Below are 16,828 nucleotides of genomic sequence, written 5' to 3' on the forward strand. Positions count from 1 at the left end.
AAATAACTTTGCTGGCATAGGAAAGTTTGCCCATGTGTACAAACACTGTGCTATGTTGCCTGATATAGAACACCAGACAATACTTTGTCATGGAAACAAAATAGTATGCATCAGACTCTTTGTGACTTGAATGAATGGGCAGGTTTAAGTCCACATATACAGTTTTGTAGGTACTTGATCCCAAGCTGTAAAAGACGGTATAGAGCAAAACCAGCCTTTCAAATTATGCTCAAAAATGATTCCTGATGTTTTAAAGCTCATTCATTCTTGCCTTTCACAAGGTGGTAAAATGTCACGGGAGTCTTATCAGCTTAGCTGGCTCAGGAATTCTGGGAGTTGAAGTCCACGAGTCATAAAAGAGCCAAGGTTGACTACCCCTGATTTAAATCAATGGTTTTATGATCTCACCCAGCAATTCTTGTGTGTTCAGTCCAATCTAAGACCTAAGAGTAATTGCCAGGCTGAGTCAAGGAATCCTTGGCTCAACTGTTACCTTTGCCTCTTTGTGGTAGCCATCTGTACCTTTGCTCCACCAGTACCAGATACTTCTCCTTAAGTAACTTTCAAGGGTGCTACAAAGATTATAGCCTGTGACGTTTTTGGATGCATGTGTTTGAAAGGTTAAGCTAGGCCAGTGGTGGCGAACCTATGGCACGGGTGCCAGAGGCGGCACTCAGCCCTCTCTGTGGGCACGTGCGCCGTTGCCCCAGTCCTAGGCCTTCAGCTGGGTTTTATAAAACCTTTTCGCTTTAGGCCTCCGCCGCCATGTGCAAAAAAAAAAGGTCAATCAATCAGTCAATTTCAACTTCTCGTGGGGAAAAAAAAAGATCTTGCAAAGTTGGAATTGATTGATTGAACTTTTTAGTCCTACCCAGTCTGCCATTACCACCACAGCCATGCCCACCCAATGGGCCACACCCACCCAATGGGCCACACCCACCCGGCACCCGACGATGCATAAGTGGGTTTTAGGTTGCAGTTTGGGCACTCGGTCTCTAAAAGGTTCGCCATCACTGAGCTAGGCTTTTAGTAGAGTGGAGTAAAGCTGTTTTTCTGAATGAAATCAGACTTTTTAATGATTTAGAGGAAGGCCAAACCTAGCCTTGTAACTCAGAGATTTCATCCACTTGTTTGCCTGCTAGATGATGGGGGTCTCCAACCTTGGCAACTTTAAGACTTGTGGACTTCAACTCCCAGAATTCCTCAGCCAGCTTTGCTGGCTGAGGAATTCTGGGAGTTGAAGTCCACAAATCTTAAAGTTGCCAAGATTGAGGACCCCTGTGCTAGAAGACTACAGTTTCTGCTCCTTCCCTACAGACTCAGGCTCTGATACAGGAATGTCTTTTGTGATTGTGCAGAGCTCACCAGCTGCAATATTTTTCACTTCCTCAAATTTGGCTCTTGGGAGAAAGGAGGTCTTTTATCACGCTAGTTGTACAATTTCTTCTCTCCAGATTAGGAATCTCCGTTTTCACTTCCACCATGTTTGGCTTGAAAGAGTTACCACAAATTCCGGCTAAGTTCTAAATTTTGCCTTAGTTTTGTGCTTTGTTAGGATGGTCTCATAGCTCCGTTTTAAACTTTTACTTGTCTTCTTGCCTGCCTCTGGGGCCAGTTTTCTATCCCTGGAGAGAGCAACAATGAGAAAAGTTCCCTTCTGCGTTCTGTACAGTAGTAACTCTACATAAAATCCAAACATAATTTAGCATAAGGGCAGTAAAGACAGGTTAGTCTTTCCCAACTGGGACACAAGAATTTTCAGCTTCAGAGGTTTGGGGAGATGAAATTGGTGGATTCAGACAACTGGATGGTTTATAACTCAATGATTTGTATGATCACCATTGTGGTGGAACCCCCTGGACGACAAAACAACCTCAATCCTATGATCAGAATCCTATTTAGTGGAATAAGGTCCCTTTGCAGACATTTCTGCAAAGATTGTAAAAAAAGAAACCCTTGGATTGTTCCCAGAATATGATAACTGGAAATAAATTAGTTTTGTATAAGAAGCTGCCCTGATCAGTTATTATAATCAGAAGCTAATACATTCTGGTTTTTTTTAAAAAAAATATCTGAACAGGGTTTTCATTTTTTATCACAGTTTCTAATTTCTAGTTTTCTTTTTGCAGCTCTTTATCGTCTTATATACTTTTACCAATTTTCTTAGTTGTTTCTTTAAATTAAAAAGCCCTGCCTTCAGCAAATAGGTTATTACCACCCACCATACATCCACGTCACACTTCAACTAACTCTTTTCTGTATCTTCTCCAGCTCTTGATTAAATATTTAACAACAACAACAACAACAACAACAACAACAATAATAGAAGAGTTAGAAGGGACCAGGGTGGATAATAATTGATGATTTTTTAAAAAGAAATTTAAAAAATGGATTTTTTAAATTTAAATCAGATTTTTTTATTTAAATCAGACTTTTTTTATTTTGATCAAATTTATTTTAATAAAATACTTTTGAAGTAAAAATCTATCTAAATATAGTTTTCTATTTAAGATACATTAATAATTTAGTTTAATCAGCATGAAATGGAGCTTAGTTATGTAGCATAAGGCTGTATATTCTGCAATATTTACATTTTTGGTACCCAAGCTCTGCAAGCCGAGATAACATGCACTGCACTGATGCATTCACACAGTTTCACAGTAACCATGAGATAAATCATAAAACAACGTTCAGGAATTTATCCCATTGTTTTGCAAATCTATGTACACTACAGACTGTATGATTGTTTGAAGAGAAAGGCATCTGCACCAGGCTCTAAGTGTTTTAATTAAATAAAAGAATTTGAGTAGTTCTCCAACTATGTGTGATTAACCTATTAACCTAAAATAGGTTCTGATATCACTGTTTTACTAACCTGACAGCTTATTATTCTAAATAGGAAACCTTAAAGATTCTAGCTACCAGCAAGAATGAGTCTGTACATTTAAAGAGCACCTGTCATTTCAGATCCATCATGGCAGCGCCTGTTAGCGGGCGTCCACTCACCTGCTGCCCACCACGTCCCTCACCTTGTTGTGTCACTGCCGCATCACCAGCCGTCCCAATAAAGTGAATGGGACAGTCGGTGAGTCAACAGTGGGTCAGAGGAGGAGCCGCTGCAGATGACAGTTGCTCTTTAAAAATTATGATTTAAATCGAGTTGATTTAAATCAAGCCTTGTTGCTAGTGATTTAAATCATGATTTAAATCGATTTGATTTAAATCAAATCCATCCTGGAAGGGACCTTTGAGGTCTTCTAGTCCATCCCCCTGCTCAGTCCATTTCGGAATGGACTGTCCTGAGTGTAGCATGTTATTCATTGCAGGTTTGAAGCTTTTTATGTGTAGAGAGTAAGGAAAATGATCTTGACAGAGTAATGCGGGAACCATTACCTAGGCAAAGGGCTGAATTTTTTTTTAAAGTACAGAACAGTGAGATAATATTCAGGAAGACGCCTCCCTAATCCTCTAAGTATAAGGAGGAGTAGGAGTAGGTACAGCTCAATCAGACCTGCAAGATAATTATAGTCAAATCTCAATAAAAATAGTTTTAGCCTTCTTGTGGAGTTGATTTTCCTGGTCTGCTCTACCCAGTGAGGCTGACAGTAGAAGCCATAAGTTCCAGAGATAGTTACATCCATCCCTTCAGAGACATAGGATAGCTTATGAAAACATAAACAGTATTTCGTTATTAATAAAAATTTTATGGATTTTTTAAAAATCTCTTAATAACTTGCATGCTAAGACTAATGTGTGCTAATAACAATAATTAACTCAGAGGCAGCATGCTATAATAGGCAAGGTGCTAGGCTGGGAAGGTGAAAATGCAGATTCTGTTCCTTCTTCATCCAGTAAAGCTCACTGGTTGTTTTTGGGCCAACTGCCCCCTCAGCACAACCTACTTCACGGGGTTGTTGTTACAGAGAAAAGCAGAAAGAAAGAATGCTGTGTACACAGCACTGAGCTCCTAAATGAAAGGCAAGACATGGGGTTAATAAAAGTATAAAGCAAACAATGGTTGAGATGACTGAATCAACAAGCTTTCCAATCATCTGGGACTTTTCAAGTATCAACAGGCTGTTTACTTGAACAGCTGAAATCAAAGAATTTGGGTGATGTGGTTTTCTCAGAATCAGATCTGTGGTTAGGCAGAATGAAGCAGGCACTTCATGCAGCTAACTTGGAAGTCAGGGCTGCTGGATCCTCTCATTGGCCCTGTCTTTTGCTGTCCCCAGATGTAGGGAAAGATGTGGTCCCATTGCTAATGTTAAAGTAAACGTTAGCCGCTAATCCAGTTTTTATCAGTACACAACATAGAATTTGAAAGTCTCAGGTAGCAAAACATGTAAGGCCATCCTGGAAACTTACAAAACAGGCAACAGCGGCTAAGCTGATCGTGGAAAAAAAAGAAATGCCCAGAATTTGTAACAACATATCTATGAGACTGTTTGAAGGATTATGAAACAATGTGGAAGCTTCTGATTTTCAAAGAACTTTGCAGCTGGCCAGATAGTTAAAAAATTGCAGGAAGGGCCAAGGAAAAGAGAGAAATGTACTTAGTATTTCTTCACCTGGTTCCAGTCCTAGACAGAATGTTTAAATCATCTGGGAGATGTTAACTGGATGTAATCAGATACAGAACCGTGCTAACATTGCACTAAAGTCTTGCCAGATCATGCAGAGAAAAAGAAACACTGAAAGAATTGTCAGTCCCCATTCTTGGAAATAAAACATCCTGCTGCTAAAAGACAAAATTCTTTCCATCTCTGTGAAAGATGCAAGTCCCAAATTATGAAGCTCTTTAGTAAGCTATGTGAAGTGCTTACTGGTTGTCACAACTTAAAAATCATGCTTGGGAAGTAAAAATATTTTCACATTTGGGTAAATCATATTCTTTCTGAAATATATGTTGATGGTCTTAGGGTTGAGATAAATGTGTACATTTCAGATCTGAATGTTTAATGAGTATATGGGTTCATGCTTGGTATAACATTCAAATCATGTTTCACTTGCATTTCTGCTACCTCCTTTTCCTTGTGGGAAATTTCTCTACCTTTTCCCCTGTACTTGTTTATGGCCTAAGTCTGTGATTTGCAGACACAAGGAACCTTTTTTTATTTATTCAGGTAAAAATGATGCCAAGAAAATGGAAAGTTGCAAGAGTTGTTATAGCTTAACCAACTGTTACTATTGAAGTCTGGATTGCCTGTTAAAGAAAATGAAAGTGGCCAGCAACATTAATTGTAAAAATCATCAATATCCCTCAAATAAGCAACAAGCAACAAACCGATAGCGGAGAACAAGAGCAAAAAACAAACAAGCACAAATTTGTGATGTATTGGATTGTAATTGCTAGCCACTTGTCCTAGTTCATGAAAATACTAAAAGCAAAATGGAAGTTCCTCTGTTCGTTGAAAAGGATACTGCTCTGTCACATCACCAGCAGGAAATGCAACGTGATATCCAAACAAACAAATGGACCAGTAATAAATCCATTTAAAAAATGCCAAGTTTTCACATGCATTTGACAGTTTTGCGTTGTCTCTGTGAAGGATATTCCTCAGGGCAGGAGCCCTGTTTTGGGAGATGTTGAACCTCAGATGCTAAAGGAACGAAAGCTTCAGCTCTGACATTGACTATAGCAGTGATGGCGAACCTTTTAGAGACCGAGTGCCCAAACTGCAACCTAAAACCCACTTATGCATCGTCGGGTGCCGGGTGGGTGTGGCCCATTGGGTGGGTGTGGCCCATTGGGTGGGCATGGCTGTGGTGGTAATGGCAGACTGGGTAGGACTAAAAAGTTCAATCAATCAATTCCAACTTTGCAAGATCTTTTTTTTTCCCACGAGAAGTTGAAATTGACTGATTGATTGACCTTTTTTTTTGCACATGGCGGCGGAGGCCTAAAGCGAAAAGGTTTTATAAAACCCAGCTGAAGGCCTAGGACTGGGGCGACGGCACGCGTGCCCACAGAGAGGGCTCTGAGTGCCGCCTCTGGCACCCGTGCCATAGGTTCGCCACCACTGGACTATAGCATGTGGGAAAAGAATATAAGATATAGGGGAAGTATAACTTAAAATTGTAGCCCCTGAAGCCAAGAATAGCTTTCAAAATAAGAATTTGAAACTGGAAACAAACAGATAAATATAGACTTAACAAGGCTGGAATAATACTCGGTGATTTGTCTCTGATAGCAGGGTAGCAGTTAACCTCTGAAGACCAACGAACATTTTTAAGGATATCTTAAGGCCCATGTAGTATATGTGTTACAGTAGTCCAGTTATATACTAGTAAAGAATGGGTGGCCTTGGCAGGTCTGTTTTCTCTAAGAAAGGATGTCACAGAGTTATTAAGCAAACATCAATGTCTCCTGCTATATAGAGAATGGTTTAGAGGAGCTGAGTCTCAGTTTATTGGCTGAGATAAATCTTAATTGTTCCAACAGAAATAAGCATTGTGTCTTAATCCTTGTCTGTATTTTCAAACAGCCTCAGCTCTGTGCCTCCAGAGTCTGGTATCGTGGCCGACATTGATTTGGAGAACATCCTGTCTCTGAGCAGCGAGAACTTCTACCAACTCAAGAGCCAACCCATTGGTGTCAGGTAGGAAGGGCGATGCATAGTTATGCCTGGGCTCTGTGAAGCTACAATATTATCTTTCTGCTTCTCAGTTACTAGGGTGGTGGGATAAGATAAAGGGAAGGAGAATTTCTGAATATTCCAAGATCAGATGATACTATTGAGAGGATTTTCCTTGGGTTTTTTTTTTTAAGCGCAGTTCATTCATTTCTCTGGCACATTTTATTCTGTCACTTGCAGGTAGATTACATAATCCTTCAATTCTACGTTTTCAAAATGACACATTTAATTGTGGGTGCTTCATTTATTTATCATTGGCCTTTCTCAGGTTTTATAGTATTTTTTCCTGAACTTCAGATAGCCCTGAGATTTAGTTTAAACTATGGCTTTTAAAGATGAGATTTTTATATTGTTACCTGTAAGAAAAAGAAAGACAGGTAAGGTAATTCAGGCTAAGGCTAAGCTAAATAATGTATCTTGGTTTTTTTGTTAATCTTCCTCATTGGCCAAAATTGCTGTCACATTTTTTTCCCCTAATGCTTGCACACATTTATGTTCATAAAATTCAATACCAGATGCTTCCGTTGACATAGTAGACTTTTGCCTGGTACATATTTTTGTCTATTTTAAAAATAAAACCTTATTCCCCTATCTTTTAAAATGGGACTGGTCAAACATTCTTAAATGGAGCTGGACTTAGTTTCCCAAATGATCCCTTTTAATTATGTGAGTTTCTTCTCTTGTAGTATATTAAACACTGAATTTCCCCAAATTTCTAGCAAATGGCCATGGCAGTTTAAAACCTGGATGTTTTTCTGTTCTTCATCTGATGCTCTGACCTCAGGTGAATCATCTTCGTTTAAATACACATGAACATTTTTAGACTACAGCATATTATCATCACGAAGCAGTTTACAGCAGTAGTAATTGTTGCAAGATTGTGGTGTAAGAATTATGCTGAAGGTTGGATGATTGAGCTTTGGCCAAAGAAATTGCTGGTGTAGTGATTGTTCCTTGATCAATGTTAACTTTTAGATGTAGTGAAATTGTCAGTTTTTTTAATGCAATGCAAATAGTGTGAAGGAAGACAGTCAAGGCAAGGGAAATTTCATATTTCATGAACTTGTTGCTGATGTATCAAGGTATCTACCTTTGCAAACTACACAATGTGCTATTGGACTCTCTAATCCAAAGCAAAGTTACCCTTCAGGTTTTACTTAGTGCCAAATTACTTCAGATTATGTATCACGTTACACTTTATTCCAGCTTCACAGCACACATCCATATATGAAATAGTACATGCAGTATTTATATGCAAAGTTTCTTCAGATTTCTGCCCAGGAATTATTGTGAGGGGTTGGGTTGGGGTTTTTTTTTTTGCCTCTTATTGACAGAGTACTGCTTTCTCTGTAGGGCTCTCAGGAAAGATAAGACACCATAGGGTAAAGAAAGGACTTTGACTTGAGGAAATTATAGTTGTAAACAGGAGGGAGATGAGATCCCAGAGAGGAATATAAGTCAATAAAGTCATCTATTTTATTTTAAGCAAAAGGGAATTTAGAATACCTCTTCACTTAGCATACCTGGAATTTTAACATCTTGCAATATGCAATGTGTGCGCATATACTTTAAAAGAGAGTCAGAAAAGGTGAAGGAAGAGCAAGTTGGAGATTATATTTAAGAACTGTGGTGATTTGAGTAAAGGTATCCCTTTAAACAGGAATTTGACCTCTAAGCCACTATAGTTCCTGATCAGCTTTAACAGGAACTACTGTATCACCGGGATGACTATGGCAGATCTGAAGGAACCGGTGTGAGACAGGGGCATGGAGAGTGCTGATCCCTAGAGTGGCCAAGAGTCGGACACAACTGAATGGCTGACAACAAAGACGATGTATCTAAACCCTCAAGCTTCTCTTCCCTATCCAAGAAGTTTGAGACGATTTTTTTCCTTCACTCCCCCTCCTTTTTTAAAATTCCAGATTCTATAGAGAGGCACCACATCCCATATCTCAGTTGCCTTTTTCCTAGTTTGCAGTTTATGAGCAGCAACATTCTTATCAGTTTCTGAGCAGCCAAGAGTCTTAGTAATCAAAGTGGCCAACTTTGCAACAATGTAATTATAAAATACATAATAGAATGTGTTGCTCTTAAATGTTCCCTGAATTTTTTTTTCCAACTGGAATCTATGCTCTAATGCACATGTCCCCCAGCCCACTAATATGTGGCCAGCCTCCGTTAACAGAATGCCTGCAATTCTGTTGGAAGTACAGTTCCCACAATTTAAAACCAATAGGGACTATTGGTCTGGTCCAGGGGTAGGCAACCTTGGCTGTTTTATGACTCGTGGACTTCAACTCCCAGAATTCCTGAGCCAGCTGTGCTGGCTCAGGAATTCTAGGAGTTGAAGTCCACGAGTCATAAAAGAGCCAAGGTTGCCTACCCCTGATCTAGTCCAAAGTTTCCCAGTCATGGCAAATCTCAGATATGTGGACCAGTTCCCAGAATCCCCCAGCCAGCATGGCCATGACTAAAAAGTCTGAGAGTTGATGTCCACAAATCTGGAATTTTCCATGCTAGAGAAAACTCATTACCAATTGTTCTCAAAGGGAATTGTTTCTTAGCTTTTCTCCTGGTGCTATTTTTCATTTGAAGTTGGATGGGATTGAACAGAGTGGAAAGCACCTCTGTTTTCAAGCAACTATGACTCCAGCTCTGTTTTAATAACTTCAATTTTAAATTTCTTTGAAGTGTGTGTGTGTCTCTCTCTCTCTGCTGTTCTCTGGCAATTCTAGAAGTAGCCAGAATAGAGTAATGGTTTAGAGAATGTTAGGTTAGTGTTAGAGTGGTTAACATTCAAATGCCCACTCAGTCATTAATGATAAGGTCTGATAGTATCTTTCCATGTTAATCTGCTGCTGTGAGGATAAATGTGTGGGGGGAGGGGTTGTATGTTGCCTTGGAGGGGGAAAAATGAGTCAAATAAAAAAATGTAAGACAGTAATGTAAAATTGCCTTGTCTCTCACTGCAGTTTCTTCCAAATGAAATTCTTAGCTGCCACCTTATCTTCCTTCAGAACAATCTGTTAGTAGATATCAATGGAAGGAGGGAAGGGGTCTCTTTCACTTGGCCATGATTACATCTAGTTGTGGAATAAAGTTTTCTAGGGAATGCCTATACTGGTCATGATTGATTCTGTTCTATCAAGTTGGAGTCAACTCTTAGCGACCACATAAACAGAATTTGTCCCTGAGGATTTGTCCCTAGTCTAGACTTTCAAGTCTTTGAAAAGTGCACCCCGCAATAACTGGATCCATCTACCTTGCTGAGGGTCATGCTCTTTTTCTCTTTCCTTCCACGTGTCGCAGCATCAGAGCTAAGTCTTCACATAGTGTCCAAAATAAGATAATATGAGCCTGATGGTTTGTGCCTCAAGTGAAAACTCTAGGTTGATTTGTTGGGCAATTCATTGATTTCGCTGTCCACAATATTCTCAGGAGCTGGGTCCTTGAAGGCTGTTGTCAGCCTGCAACCTGACAACGTATCTCAACAATTGCCCTTACTGGGCATCAGGAAAGATATACTGTATCTCCTATACATACTATTTTAGTGCATCATTGTTTCATTAGTGGAAAGAAAGCTTTATCTAACAAGTGCCTAGTCTAATTATGCTCAATGTAACAGCCTGCTTTATTTATTTATTGCATTTCTGTTGTGCTACATTCTGACAAGTCTTGGCGGCTTACTTAATGTAGGATATTAAAAAAATATGTCCCACTTGTATTCGGGAGCTGGTATTCTTTTAGCAGAGAGGCTTCTTTGGAGAATGTACCGGCCAGAGCAGTAAAATAATTCTGATGGTCTCCTCTCTCTCTCTCTCTCTCTCCTTCTTCCAGCCCTCCAAGGGCCCCAGCTGAAAGTCCTAACATGTCATCCCGGGTTCTACTCCGGCAGCAGCTTATGCGGGCACAGACGCAAGAACAGGAACGTCGGGAGCAGCGGCAGGCAGCACAGTTCACTCCTACACCGGCTGCACCAGCCACACCGGCTATTTCTGTGAGCCCACTAGCTCGCCCTGCACCTGCCCAGGTGCCTGTGGAGGTATTGAAGGTAAGAGAAAAGAGGAAGCAACTCTGCCTTGGAGGGAAATCAGGTTTCATCCTAGAAAAAAAAAAAACCTAGTTAGAAGAAGAAGACTTTGAGATTGAAAGGCGATCTGAAAGGGATTCTCCTTCACTTGAAATATTTTCATATTTACAAAGGGTACACAATAACACTGGAACTGCTTTTGGAGCCCTAAGGTAGCTTCTCTGCCCTTCCTCTCATTTTTTGGCCATAACTGCTTGGCCCCAGGGCTCTTTCACCCAGTTCCATTTCCTTGCATCCATATCTCTGTAGTCATGGGACAGAATGACATAACCCAGTGGTGGCGAACCTATGGCACGGGTGCCAGAGGTGGCACTCAGAGCCCTACCTGTGGGCACGCGTGCCGTCGCCCCAGTCCTAGGCCTTCAGCTGGGTTTTATAAAACCTTTTCGCTTTAGGCCTCCGCCGCTGTGTGCAAAAAAAAAAGGTTCAATCAATCAGTCAATTTCAATTTCTCATGGGAAAAAAAATCTTGCAAAGTTGGAATTGATTGATTGAACTTTTTAGTCCCACCCAGTCTGCCGTTACCACTGCAGCCACGCCCAGCCAATGGGCCACACCCACCCAATGGGCCACACGCACCCGGCACCCGACAATGCATAAGTGGGTTTTGGGTTGCAGTTTGGGCACTCGGTCTCTAAAAGGTTCGCCATCACTGACATAACCTCTTTCTCCATGCAAAAGTCTGAGAGCTGCATTCCTTGATCTGGTATATATCTTATTATATTGGGCATCCCTAGTTCAATATTTTTAGCAATGGCCACTCTGAACAGGGACTCTGGGAATTGGAAGTCCAAACATCTGGAAGACCCTCGAGTTGGAGGAGGCTGTATTATTTATTCCTTGTGTCATGTTGCAATTGGTTCCTGAGTTACTTAGAGGCCTGTTGCCTTCTGCAACAGGTAGATGGAAGGCCGCAACTCTTAGCAATGCTCATCTTGGCTAGGGAATGCTAGGGAGTTGAAGTACACACTTCTGGAGGATGCCCAGGTGGGGGATCTATGTATTATGTATTCCTTGGGACAGCTGTGATTGGCTACTGAGAATCCAGCTCTCCTATTGGACAAAGAGAAAGAGACATCAATTTACGTCAGTGTTCTTTATGTCACCTGTTTATAAATCTGATTTAAACCAACACAAAATACATTGGCAAATTCTCTGAAAATAGATTTAAGTTCAAGCTGACTGGATGTCCATTTTCCCCACCTTCATATTTCCCGATGCCAGGCTATGCTGCAGGTGCAGTGGCACCTCTTCACCCGGGGTGCAAATTTGAAGGGTAAATTTGAATTCATTGGGAATAGCAGGGAGAATTTGCTTGACAGGCAGCAGTCTTTGCTTGACAGGCATAAGCTTGGCTCCTTCTGTTAATTTGATTACATTTGTGTACGTAACTGAGGGTGAAGTTCATATTCAATTTGCCAGCGTTTAGGGATAGAGGTAGGCTTTCAGCTCGCTAGGTTTGGTGCGTTGCCTTCAGGATTTCTGAATGCTTGGAAATTGTCTTGCAAATAGTCAAATGGCACTGCCCAAGTGATGGTTGACTCATACTTTCCCTCTCTTTTTCTCACTTGAACTCAGGTTCAAACCCACTTGGAGAACCCCACAAAGTACCACATCCAGCAGGCACAGAGACAGCAAGTCAAACAGTATCTTTCTACTACTATGGGGAGCAAGATGTCAACCCAGGCATTATCCGGAACTAGCCCTGGTGCACCCACCTGCTCACCACAGGCTGTTTCAGGTCCTGAGCCCCCACCTGGTTTGGCTCACCAGCAGGGAGTGGCAGGAAGCACTGGCAGTGCCCCCAATAGCCCTATGGCAATGCTCAACATTGGTTCCAACTCTGAGAAAGAAGTGAGTAGAAATTCCCCTATCACCTTCATCTCTCATATTCCCACTGCCTTTCTTTGCCTTTTCCCTCCATTCTTGCTTTCTGAATATTTCCAGTAGCCACCCCTCCCCCCCTCCGCTCATGTCAGATACGTCTAATCCCACCCCGCTCTCCTCTCTGTCAGATTGATGATGTCATTGATGAGATTATCAGCCTGGAATCCAGCTACAATGATGAAATCCTGAACTACGGTGGCCTACAGATGCCCAGCACTGTGAGTAGCTTTTGATTTTATATATATATATATAATCGTGGAAAAAAGCCTGCGACGTCCTAAAGACTGAATGTATGGTTTACATTTTCATACGCCCTAAGTTGACTTGAGCAAGTGGAAATTGATACCATGAAAAGTATTAGACTAAGGGGGAGGCAGCATCTTCTCTTATACCTCCTTCCATCTTATTGGGGTTTTTTTACTACCGTATTTTCCAGCGTATAAGACGACTTTCTAAACCCTGAAAATCTCAAAAGTCGGTCGTCTTATACGCCCAGTCGTCTTATACGCCGGAAAATACGGGTATTCTATTTTATTCCTTTACACATGTGGTTTGGCATATTACTCATCAAGTTTTCTCTCCCCCCCCCCTCTCTCTCGCTCAAACTCTATATTTTAACTGGAAAAGTTGGGGGTCGTCTTATATGCCCAGTTGTCTTATACGCCAGAAAATACAATACTTAAAATACAGGATTTGTGCCCTAAATTGGTGGAAACTATTCCGTTATAATAAAGAGTGTTTTTGTCCAATACTGGCTATGTACCTTGGGTAATTGGGCCGGGGGAGGGGAAAGCTGCTGTTGCAAAAAAGGGGGGAAGGTTATTTGACCCAGAGGCTTTGGATCACCCGTCTCTCTTTTCTGTGCCCATAAGATTCTCTATTGGTTTTGATCCACAAGAATAGTAGGATGACTGCTTTGAACTCTTCAAATAGATAAATTGCTTGGTATAAAATGTGTTTGAGAGATGGAGAGAAGTAAGTAAAGTATTACAAAGAACAACCAATTTGGAAATATCAGTCATTTTCCTCTTCACTAACACAGTAGAATCAAACTAAAAAAAAAAAGATAAATAAAAATAAAATAATAATGTTTTTATTTTAACTCTAATGCTTTAAAAAGTACTTCTCCAGAGTACATCACCTCCAAGTGGTTGGTTTCTTAGGCATTCTCAGTAAATATCAATAATTAAAATTAACCTGTTATTGTAGATATCTTTTGCATTTTATATATCTTCTGTTTCGATGTCAAAGGTGTATAGTACCCATTTATTTCTTCACAAGAGTATCCTATTGGCCATAAAGATAAGCCAACGTGGAGTAGTGGGCAGAATGTTGGACTGGATTGGGGAGATATAGAATCAGAACCCCATTCAACGGGAAACAATCTCCCTCATTGATTTGGGGTTCATCCATAGCTCTTAGTTTCCAGGCACTTGCCTTCCGATCTAGATTGGGAGATCTAGATTAGAAGGTAGATTAGAAAGTAGCCATCTAACAGTACAGCAAAACTTTCTGAGCTACTAGCCTGGAAGTCCTTTCAACAACTCTTCTCTGTTCCGCACAGCTGCCAGTCTCTGGAAACCTCCTGAATGTGTACCCAGGAATGATGGAACCAGCTGTAACTGTCAGCAACTCCTGCCCGGCTGACCTTCCCAATATCAAGAGGGAGATGTCAGGTACTTAATTGGGGGAATTGAAAACATGCCAAAGTTGAGCATAGAAGAGTGCTACATTGCAGGACATGAAAACAGTGATATAATCAGAGTTGACTATGGTGGGCGTTTTAGGAGGCGGGAGTTTAGGTTTTGCTCCTAGAATAGCTGCCTGGAGGTTATGTCTCTTTCTCCACACAGGAGGAAAGATCAGTGAATTTGTTCCTTTTAGAAGTTGAAGGAAGAGTTTGGGGTGTGCAAGGGCAACCATAATGCTGCCATGCCTGGCATCTGGATTTCCTCTAGTCTCTCTAGACCAGGGGTAGACCAGGGGTAGGCAACCTTGGCTCTTTTATGACTCATGGACTTCAACTCCCAGAATTCCTGAGCCAACCATGACTCAGCTTGGAAACCTCTCCCTTTCCCCTCAGCATGGCTGGCTCAGGAATTCTGGGAGTTGAAGTCCATGAGTCATAAAAGAGCCAAGGTTGCCTACCCCTGCTCTAGACCCATATAAGAAAGTAGCTGGACATGGTGGGTAGCTTTATTATTATTATTTCTGTCTTATTTTGTGCCCCTTTGCAGAAAATGAAACCAAAGCATTTCTGAAGGAAAGGCAGAAGAAAGACAACCACAATTTAAGTGAGTGGCCTCTTGGATGGACTATCCATGACTTTCTATTTTGGGTTTGAAATGGATATTTCAGTACTGAGAAAAAAGGGCAAAAACGTTTTCATGTCTATGAGACCCCCTATATATGCTTACCTGCTTATTTTGGTAAAAGAAAACTGACTTATATGAGGTCAGAGGTCAGGTCATGTTTTGTCCTATCTCCTCTGATTGGCTCTCTCGCATTTTCATCTTCTACATGATCCTTTTGAATAGGGCTTAAAACTGTAAAAAAAAAAATCTACAGGCAAAGCAGGCACTTGATCACTAAGTTCTAATCTCTTTGAAATCAGCAGAACTTTATTCTGAGTAAAAATGAGCAGGATGTAGCAAATCATTTTTTTTTCTCCCTCAGACAAAACAGAGAGAGAAAGAGAGAGAAAGAAAATCAGGAGTAAAAGTTTGTGAAATTGGACATAATTATTCTATATTGGCCTGGTTTACTGTCTCAGTATTTAAATGCAGAATTGGTTTGGCCTGTTTGCACATCTTAAATTTTCAAAGCCTGAAAGTAAGAGTCAAAATTTTGCAGGACTCAAAAGATAGTAGACTTGATTTTCTAACTTTAAATTATATTATCAAATAAGCTAAGGTAGTGACTATTGTGTTACCTGTGTGAGAGACTTATCGTATTGATATTATCGTCAATATTTTCCTCGACCGTACCGGTGATCTGAAGTGTTCCTGACGAAAGTACTATGTTTCTTTGTTTTCTTACCATTCCCTGAATGTTATTCCCTTTCACACAATTTTTACACATTAGAAGGTGTTCATTCTTACTCGAGTCGTATTTCAACTTCCCTATATATGACACATTATGCAGCAAGGCTGATTCATACAGCTTCCAGGAAAAGAGTCAAGAAACTAATTAAAAACAACAGATGAAATGTCTTGAACAAGCAAAAATTCTCCACTGTTTTATATTAAATATTAAAAGCTTAACATAAATATTTAAATAGTGGCTAGTAGTTGGGGAAAAGAAAGAAGGGAAGGGAAGAATTTCAAATTCTCCTTCACAATATTTTTACTTGGGTCCTTTTGTATCTTTTTTCTTCATTCTTTTGTAATCTTGAACCATATACAATATAATAAATTACATATTTTAATCAGTTAAGCATTCCCCTCCATTTTAATTAGGATGTTACATTTTGGGAGAGAAGAAGAGGAATTGTGTGCTTTCTTGGAAGAAGAATTTTCTACCCTTTTTTTTGTGTATGAGATAAAAAAAAATATTTATTTTATGTGCTGCTCTCCCGAACATGAGACCTCCTTAACTGAATGAAAACCCATATTTCAGTTTCTATGTAGCATGAAGGCTTTTTTTTAAAAAAATCCTTGGGCAAATTTTTTTTCTGTGAGATCCTTAGTAATAATGAAGGCTTTAAGCTGAAAAATCCGGGCAATCTAAGATCCATTATTGTTGAGAGCAAAGATCAAGTGGCTTCATTTGAAAGTGACTGTTAAATTAAGCATATGTTGGCTTGGAAGCTAGGAATACTATACTAGGTGGGCTTGTGAGAATCTGATTCATGGGGGGGGGGACTGTGGAAAGGTTGGTTTTGACCCATTGCAGTCCAGAAGTGGAAGAGAGAATAAAATGATATGGCTGCCAGGCATATAACACTGATGAAGCCTGAGGTAGAATAAGCAGCTAGACCAGTGTGTAGAAGATGCCTTGGATTGGCCTATCAATTAATAATAATAATAATAATAATAATAATAATAATAATAATAATAATAATAATAATAATAATAATAATAAAGTTGGAAGGGACCTTGGAGGTCATCGAGTCCAACCCCCTGCTCAGGCAGGAACCCTACACCATTTCAGACAAATGGCTGTCCAGTCTCTTCTTAAAAACTTCCAGTATTGGAGCATTCACCGCTTCTGG

General features: G+C 40.3%; 1 protein-coding gene across 1 annotated transcript in view; it reads left to right on the forward strand.

The window, feature by feature from the left end:
• Nucleotides 1-16,828, forward strand: part of TFE3 (transcription factor binding to IGHM enhancer 3) — a 33,890-nt gene that overhangs the window by 12,789 nt on the left and 4,273 nt on the right. Inside the window, exons 2-7 of the mRNA XM_015821121.1 lie at nucleotides 6,489-6,602; nucleotides 10,476-10,689; nucleotides 12,307-12,582; nucleotides 12,744-12,833; nucleotides 14,180-14,291; nucleotides 14,853-14,909. Coding sequence (XP_015676607.1) covers nucleotides 6,489-6,602; nucleotides 10,476-10,689; nucleotides 12,307-12,582; nucleotides 12,744-12,833; nucleotides 14,180-14,291; nucleotides 14,853-14,909 — 863 coding nt within the window. The remainder of the gene's footprint in view (nucleotides 1-6,488; nucleotides 6,603-10,475; nucleotides 10,690-12,306; nucleotides 12,583-12,743; nucleotides 12,834-14,179; nucleotides 14,292-14,852; nucleotides 14,910-16,828) is intronic.

The sequence above is a fragment of the Protobothrops mucrosquamatus genome, unplaced genomic scaffold (assembly GCF_001527695.2).
Source record: "Protobothrops mucrosquamatus isolate PMUCROS unplaced genomic scaffold, P.Mucros_1.0 scaffold_159, whole genome shotgun sequence".
NCBI lineage: Eukaryota > Metazoa > Chordata > Lepidosauria > Squamata > Viperidae > Protobothrops > Protobothrops mucrosquamatus.